Source organism: Scomber japonicus, chromosome 15, assembly GCF_027409825.1.
Source record: "Scomber japonicus isolate fScoJap1 chromosome 15, fScoJap1.pri, whole genome shotgun sequence".
NCBI lineage: Eukaryota > Metazoa > Chordata > Actinopteri > Scombriformes > Scombridae > Scomber > Scomber japonicus.
Window position 1 is genome coordinate 29,482,432 of NC_070592.1, and position 9,405 is coordinate 29,491,836.

At 37.3% G+C, this 9,405-nt stretch overlaps 1 protein-coding gene across 1 annotated transcript in view; it reads left to right on the forward strand.

Moving 5' to 3' along the window:
• Nucleotides 1-8,415, forward strand: part of epb41a (erythrocyte membrane protein band 4.1a) — a 51,561-nt gene extending 43,146 nt beyond the window's left edge. Inside the window, exons 17-20 of the mRNA XM_053333765.1 lie at nt 4,272-4,400; nt 5,387-5,488; nt 7,956-8,036; nt 8,317-8,415. Of these exons, the coding sequence (XP_053189740.1) occupies nt 4,272-4,400; nt 5,387-5,488; nt 7,956-8,036; nt 8,317-8,415 (411 nt within the window). The remainder of the gene's footprint in view (nt 1-4,271; nt 4,401-5,386; nt 5,489-7,955; nt 8,037-8,316) is intronic.
• The last annotated feature ends 990 nt before the right edge of the window (nt 8,416-9,405 follow it).

Sequence of the window (9,405 nt, forward strand, 5' to 3'; positions counted from 1 at the left end):
CCTGCATTGAATTAGGGGCTGTGCTGGTGGTGGTATGTTGCTTCAGGTCACAACATCACTTTTTTTTTTACAACTATTTACATTGGCAACAATGTTGTGTTGCAGTAAACTTTGAGTTCTTGCTTGATGACCATGCATTTTTTAGCAGAGCCCACTCTTTTATGTTTGTACCCCAGATCTGGATCAGGCCTGACTGGCCCCATCCAAACAAGTGAGAGGAATGTCTTCTTTTCATGCAGGTCTAAAATCTGTCTGAATGTAGTCTTAAAATATAGGAAACAGCTTGCAATATGACATAATTCATATAACAAGTTTTGTTAACATAATAAACATTGTTTATTGGCTAATATTTGCATAGTTGTTAATCAAACTTTGAGGCTTATATTGTTTGACTTTTTTTAACTGATGTTTATTCTCTGCTGGTGAAGATGTTCAGAATTAAGGTAATTCAGGTACAGTACCTGTGAATTTAGGGCCTGACATTGTCATGAGCTTCGGGTAAGTTTCCTTTGCAGGGTGGCAGGGTCCTAAAAATAGGTTGGGGAGCTCAGCCATCCTGAAAGAGCTTGGAATAGATCAAGCTCCTTCATATCAAAATGATGATCTTCTACGCAAATAATGTAATTCTCCCTCATCAATGCTTCAATGTCCATTTTTTTGCAGATGATACAATGTTATACACCCCAGTCTCAACCCCAGCACAGGGGATGCTTTCCAAATATCATTTCTTAATTGCAGTCTAGTTTCAAGTACAGAAAATACCAAATACATGGTGTTCTCCATCTCAATGGCACCCATATTACTGAGTCACACAAACACTTATACAGTACTGTGTCTAGCCAAATAAATTGCCTTGACAGCAGACTGTCATTCACATTTCATTTCACATTTGACTCAGAAATAAAAAATCAAACTAGGCTTCTAATATAGAATCAAAGGTCTGTTCTCTTCTGTAAAACGATTGTGCAGTCAAACTTCATGTCTGTCCTTGACTATGTATTGTCATACTGCACTATCAATACTTCAGAGTCCTGTGCTTCACAGTGCATTACGCTTTATCACTAATGAAAACATTTCATACTCATTGTTTTCTGTATCACAAGGTTGGTTGGACTTCCTTACATATGAGAAGAAATAACCATCTTATGTTATTCATCTTTACTGTTGAATCCTACAAACTACCTCACATCTCTTCTCTCATTTAAATCTAGTACTAACTAAAGTGCATGAACCAGTAACTGCTTAACATTAGATATCCCTCATGTTTGCACTGATGCTGGTAGAATTGGTTTTAGGTATTATTCACCTTTTAAATAGAATGAACTGCCAACTGCCCTCAAACTTGAATCTTACATTCCTCTTGGAGATTTTAAAGCTTTATTATCTGATGTTTTGTGATTCTAATAGCTGGTATCTAGTAACTAGTAACAAGTAGTGTTGTTTCTGTCTGCTGACTGTGTTCTTGTTTTATGAAGACAAGAACACAATGCTCAATTATCTGTCAGAAAGGAGATCTTAATCTCAATGAGATTGCCTGATCAAATAAAGGAAAAAAATGGTACTATGTCAAACCATCTGTCCACTGCTATAGGTTTGCTTATCAACAACATGTTGTATGTGACATTTGCGTACACAGTGCTCAATAAATTGCAGTTATGTTGAAAGCCCATTTATATGCAACAGTACTGTTAATCCATGTTTAAAAATGAAGTATAGGTTATTGCACTTAAATCTTAAATGTCATGTGTTATTCTGTTATTCCTCTATTATTCTTAATGTTCTGTTTCTCTTTGCTAGTATCTGTTTTGTCATAGTGTTTGTTTGGACACTTTCATTTTGCTGGCTGCCTCTTCACTGAATGCTTGTGCCACTGAGCTTGCTCAAATTGAGCTGATTGGCTGTGGCTAATTCTTCACTGTCAGTTAGATGCTTCTTGAAACATGCACTACATGATGTTACAGCTCACTTGTGTGATGACATGTTTTTTGTTCTCACTGCTCACAGTGATCCGTTTCAGTAGTCAGCTTGCTACACCGTTGCTGCTTTGGCTATTAGCATCCCATGGTTGTATTTTTATGTTTCAGGCTGATCTATGCAGTTCTTTGCTTTAGGTCTATTTTTAATGACTACAGATTGCTGATCAAGCTACAGTTTATTCACTTCAAACTCCATAGAAAATGCATCATGTGTGCTCCCTCCTATAAGTAACATATATTTAACAGTTTTGAATATTTCCCTTGTGTCAAGATACTGAACATACAGCATGATACATGATACAACATGCTCATTTAAGGAAGCAAGACACTGGTAGAGTTGCTCCTCCAATGAGAGAGGTGTGAAATGAATTTCACAAAAGTTTGGTATATGTAATGTTTACCAAAACATAGGTCACATCTTCTTTTGGAGATGTATCCTTTCAGAGGAATGATGGCTAGATGGCTGAATATGCTTCTCTACTCCCAAAAAGACAATAAAGAGAGGATGACAGTTCCCGCTTTCATTCTCTCTGAGATGAAACCTAATGATGGGTTCAGGCAGACCTCATCAACTTATGAATCTGCTTTGAACATATATGAACATTTTAACCATAAATATAGGGAGTTAATGGATAATTGTGTTTTGTTATGCCAGATATGGAACCATGCAGATAGTTTTCATTTTGTGCCTTTTCAGCATGTATCTGTCTTGGCATGCACTCAATGTTAGGCGTAGGGTTAGGGTTAGTTAGAATATTAGCCTGTATTTCTGTATTATCAGTATCTTGCCATCCACTTATCTAAGTACCATAACTTTACCACTCAACTTCTCAACTAAAATTGTGAAAGATCTGCTCCATGTTGTGAGACATAAATAACTCTGCCTGGAATAATATTTTGTGACTGAAATGTTTTTCCCACAAAATATTTAATTAGTTAGTTGATAGAATAACATTTACTTTATTTAGAAATCTAGAATCTGTCAATATGCAAGTATTATTCATTTCAAATGTTTAACTGCTGGACACAAGATGTCTCTTTCTTCATAGTAAAATGTTATTGTAAGTTGCATATTAGAACTTGATTGATTTCCAGTTGTGATGTCACAAATCATGCCTCTATGCACATGTAACTGAGATTTAAGGTGAGCAATGAGAGAACATTCCCCCTTCATCAGATGAATGTGAAAGCAGCCATCTAGTGTCAAACTCTGCACATACAGTACAAAAGTGGAGAGGGTTTTTTTTTTAAGGAACATATTCAATGAGATGGTTTTTTGCTGGGTCTGGTGTTTTGGGAACTCTGATGCAGTCCTCTTGAGGTCCAGCAGTAACATCATCATGCTGCACAGAGCAGCTGACACAATGCTCCATTAAAGCTTATTCATAACAGCTAATTCATTCTTTTTTGTGAATAAGTTTTGAAACAACAACAGTTTTCACCCTCTGACCATCTGTCTCTCCTGTACACTGTATACAGTGGCAAAGTAAGGAGAATACATGTAAGTGACACTTTTACTGCTACTGTTATATCCCCAAAAATAAGTATTACACTGGGGCCAGCAAGCTGGTGATAAATGCCATAATGTTACTCTGCCTTAAAGTCCGTGTAAAGTAAGAATAAATATGTGTTCTGAGTTTGACATACCACAGAAAAGTGTGTTGTTAACCACCCTGCCAAATTTATATATAAAATATATGACATTGGGCTTCAAAGTTGTATAAAAATCAGCCTCTTTCTCTGGTCCCAAACGCTGTGGGAGTGCCCACCGAGTTCGCTGAAACCCCGCCCACCACCAAATGTCACCTGTCAATCAAACACAGAAATCTTGAAACACAGTTTGTGAAGCCTAGCTCCACAATTCAAATCTAAATGGTTGAAATGCTTTTTACACCTTTTTTAGAAATACATGTATGACCTATTTAATGTGTTTAGAAGAAAATGTTTGAATTCACTTTACACGGTCTTTAACTTATTAACTTTAACTGATTATATTCAGTACATAAAAAACTAAAGATAGGATAGTAATTTCATGAGTAATTTACAGTACCCCACTCATAGTAATGATACACCAGTATTCATGCATTTTCTTGTAGAAAGAATACTTTTCTCTGCCTGCTTGTATGGTGGTTGTTAAAAGCTATGACGTCAACCTCAGTCTTATAAGGATGCAGTGGGTGAGTGTGTTTGTATCTGGTGGTGCTGAATGGGAATGATAGATCATGTGTGACAAGTGTTGTGTCTCGATCGAGCCTTCACAGAGTTTATTGCTGACTGTGTGTCTGATCCCTTCAGTCCCCTTTGCTGAAGACCCAGACAATCACCATCTCAGATGTCACCAACTCCCTGAGAGGAACTGTGGCCTACAAGGACATTCCCCTCGTTCACACTGAGACCAAGACCATCACATACGAGTCAGCACAGGTGAGAGGAATTCTAGGAACTGCATAAAAAAGAATCACAGGGATTCTGTAGGCCCTTGATTAGACACAATTATAAGTGTAAAGGGTCTATCCGTTATTTTTAAGATTGTGATATTGTACTTGTTGAAACATGTTCATTGTACAATACTGGCCAGACATTTTGTTCCCAGCCTGACCTCTGTCGATTTGTTGGAATTGGGAAAAGTTAATGTGAATACAACACCTGAGTATCAGTATCAATACCAAAACAATACTTTTTTACTTTGAGAAATGTAAACTTTTTATAACTATTATATTCACTGACAACAGAATCCAATGTTTTCAAATGTTAAAATACTTTTAAAACAAGCAGTTGTACAATAATCTTTCAAATAAAATATCCTAAAATTGATTTAAATAAAAAATATGTAAGATCGTCACTCTGGCAAAACACGGATGGTTTTTCATGATCAGCCTTGTAACCACTTCAGGCATATATCTTACATTACTGACAACCATTTCTCAGTTTGCCCAACCTTCGAGGTAGCTATTGGCGTCAGTTCCTTTTGCAGCACTATGAAAATCAATTCGCAGAAATGGATTTAGTTAAATAAGACCGGCTTCCATCCACTTGCTCTTAATTCAGCCATTGTTAGAGCACAGTAGGTTTAAAATGAACCTGTTACTGGCCTGATCTTTGATTGGTGTTGTGGTGATAAGTAGCTACAACAGTTAGCTAGCTACGCTGTTGGGTTGTACAAGCATGCTACAAAAGTCATGCACACAACAACATTGATATGATGTGCATTGATTCTTATCTTCATTGATGTACACAACAAACACAATGAAGTTCAAATCCCTTGAAAATCCTGGGAGTCCCCACCTGTCAGATAAGTCCAGTTCCCTTGATTCAACCATTCTTGGATAACCATTACACTGATGACTAAGAATCTTCACAGACATTATTTGAGATTCTTGTGTAACACTGAAAAGGTGTCTCTCCCACAGCCGGTGGACAGCCTGGCAGAGAGGGACTCAGGAGTGCTGCTGAGTGCCCAAACCATCACCTCTGAGACCATCAGCACCACCACCACCACCCAGATCACCAAGGTCTGCTTACTCCACACACAGCCTCACAGTCAATACAGATCAATACAGCAATTACCACCATGCTGTGATGGATCCCTAGTTTCAATCACCTGTGCCAGTTGTATTGACCCTGCTGGAGAGTAATTGAGAGGGAGACTCCATATAGCCTGCCCCCTTTTCTTAACCAAACCTTACTATACAGTTTTTTTTTTAAATATTAGGTTCTAATGTGTATGGAGCCTCACAAGCCAGATCAGTTGTATGAATAGCTTGAATAGCACTGTGAGTGAGAACTATCTAAAACAAGTCCTGCTCTGTTACCTGACAACTGTTGTTCCACTGTCCTCCTGTACTATGTATTTCTTTCAAAGTTTTCTTTCATTGGTTTCTGCAAACACTTCTGAAATTGTACTTAAAAAAACATTTCTTCACAGTTAAATGACAAATGACCGTGAACTTTAATTTTGAGTCATTTTAGTAAAGTCATAGAAACTATTGTTTGTATTGTGTATTGTTTTTGTGAAGTCTTAGACATTAACTTTTATAAATCATGGGATGTTGGATATCAAAATGACAATAGTAGAAAGTGATTGTCTTTGAGGTATGAACAGACATCACAGCCACATGTTCAGCTATTCACACACATCAGTGATGTAAAGATGCAATATGTCATCTTCTCTGCAAAAATATATTGGGCCTCATCAAGAAGCACTAGTACTAACAAGTTTGTTTATCAGTGGAACGTGCAAGTGATTTAGTTAGACATTTTGTAGCATTATGAATTGTCGCCTATTTCAAATGATCACAGAGGTCTGAACACAATCCAGAAGTGATCCAGACCTGTCATACAAGTCATGAACAGACCACCACAACCAACTAACAACAAGGCAAAAACACTTAGACTAGTAATCATGATTAGGAATGCACCAATCCAACTTTTTCAGTCACAATACCAATACCTGGGCTTTGCATATCGGTCGATAACGATACCGATTCAATACCATTGTTGAATGAATAAACTGTATACCTCACCATGTGGAACAGACTAAAGGCATCAGGCTTGACTTAAACATTACTTTTTTGTAAAACAAAATGTAACACATAGATATAAATGTACTGAATTGTTATTTATCATTTAAATGCTCAATAATTGTGTACCAGCAACAAATTGGAACAACACTTAAAATAAACAGGAGTCTTCTTTGTAAACATTCAGTGCAAACAGGAATTCAAAATCCAATATGAAATATAGCATCTTAAACTGAGAATAAATAATAAACAAGTAGCTTAACTAACTTGGTCAAACGTGAAGTGAATAGATCAGCCCCATTATCTGATACCCGATGTAGCTATTTATAATATCAGGCCAATATCTGATATTAATATCGGATCGGTGCATCTCTAATCATGAGTTTAATCATCATATGAACTAAAATAAAATATAAACATGTTCAGCATATCATCATCATCATATACTGAGTGTTTTTTTAGATGTGATTATATTTATGCCGGTAGTAGTTGGCTGTAAATATCTGTGACTGTCACATGACCGCCTATCATATTAGTCATGGAGTGCTCTACTTTAGAAAGATGCTTTTTAGCTTCTGTCTAATGACCAGTGACACACTGAGAAATGTGTCTCTTGATTTCTGGAAGCATGACTTGAAGCTCAAATTCTTCTTTTTACTCTTTGGGAACATTTTGCAAATAGAGGAGCAGAGGATTTAGGGGCGTTGATTATGCTAATGATCACATCTTGCCAACATTCATCAGGCTGAAACCAGAGATTTATGTCATGTCTGTGCAGTTTAGAGAGTTTGTTTAATCCGTCTTACAAACGTCAGAGTTTTAGGATGAAAATATGAAAATGTTCTTGCATGAGACCCAATGTACAACAACACAGACCAAACATGTGGCTGAGATACTCAAATGTTTAGATCAGAGCAGAAAAGGTTTTGTATCTTTGTTGTATCATGTTGGTATACATGTTTCCTGTCAGTCACTGTATAGTTGCCTCTATAGTGTATTCATTACTTTGTACGTGTACTGATTTTTATACCAATAATGGACTCAAGTGACAACATAATGCAAAGTTTGTAAAAGCAAAAAAATAGCGTAGATCAGTTGTTATTATAAGATTCATAACTTGCATAGACATTAGGAAAATGTTAATTAATATGATCATCTAACATTCAATCAATCAAGTGCATCATAATTAAAAACAGAGTATGAGCGCAAATGTAGTCATTTGAGTTTCAATTCATGTACACACTCACATATTCTTAATAAACATATGTAACATAATACCATTGTGTGACATGTTCTATTAATCTAGTAGTAGTATCTTGTTCAAGGTAATGCTGTGAGAGTTAACTTTGTGTCTGGATCAAACTGATGCCCAGACTGCCATAAGGGAGGGAAGATACGTTTTGTCTAGATTTTCCCTCTGAGGAATTATACTCAAGCTAGTTTGATGTCTCTGTTATAGACGGTGAAAGGAGGAATCTCTGAGACTCGTATTGAGAAGAGGATCATCATAACTGGAGACACTGAAATTGATCATGACAAGGTGAGGAATGAAAATGATGCTTCACTCTTCAGACTAAATGTTGTAGTAATTATGTTTCCTCTGAGCTCATCAGTAAGTGCAGGTGCTTTTGTTGATTTCTGCTTGACACACGTGTGTGTCTGATGGGTGAAGCTGGATTTATTCGTAGACTTAATTCCCCTCAAAGAGTGATTGCTTATATCAAGTAGATTTGTTCTGCATGCAAGTCACTTTAATTAAACTCATTATTTCTTCTTCTTCTTCTTCTTCTTCTTCTTCTTCTCCTTCTTCCTTCACTCAGGCTTTGGCTCAGGCCATTAAAGAGGCAAAAGAGCAGCACCCAGATATGTCTGTCACCAAAGTGGTTGTGCACCAGGAGACAGAGATCTCCCCAGAGTAAGAGTGATCTCTTGCTAGGTGAGTGTCCTCCACCCTCCTCCACCCGCCCCTCCCCACACATACACATTCATCCAAACCAATATTAGCCTTTTGCTGTCAAAGTCATTCATCCATGCGTTCAGGCAGGGGTGACTTACTGCTGTGAGGTTCACCACTGAACCACCTGCTACCAACCAAAAATGATGTCATGATGATGTTCAGATATCAAAATGATGTGTAGATATGACATGAAAATAGTTGATTTATCGACTACATTACTATTTCATTCACAATCAAGGAAACTTCATTTAGAATCATATTATTTTTATATATATATATGTTCTATAAAATATTGACATCAAATAATAATCAGCACTGATTTTTATGATTTTTCTTTGGAGGATATCAGGATGGAATGGTTTATGCATGTTCCACCAACAACTTTTATTTTATTCTGATTGGATAGCGCTGCTGTCGGGTGGAAACAACAGTGACCCATATCACCATCAAGAGAATGGGTCAAGCCTTGGATCATATTTCTTTTGAGTCCAACAAGCACACATTGTTTTCCCATTATGGAGAGCCCCTTTCTGCCCAAGAGCTTCTGGGCTCTTACCCAAATTGGCCGTATGGTAGATCCGGCCATGAGTTTATGCAAATCAAATCACTGATGATCAGAGAAATAGCAATGGCTGCATTCACACCAAATCAACCAAACGGTTGCTATGATGCAGGGAGTTTTGGTGGTGGGGGCTTGTTGTCTGACAGATTGAGGCAGAGTTGGCCAAAACACGCAAGCCGGTTCTAAAACTCACAGACAAGATTTTACAACTCTGGAAAGTTTTCATGACGGCAACTGTTTCATCTTTCATGGTGATGATTACAGGGTAAACAGTTGAATATGACATTGACATCATAAAGTAATCCACCAGGAATGTGTGCCTGTGTGTATGTGACTGGCCCCAGTGTGATGTTGGGCTCTTGCTGGGTGGCTGCTGTGTTACTTTTTGCT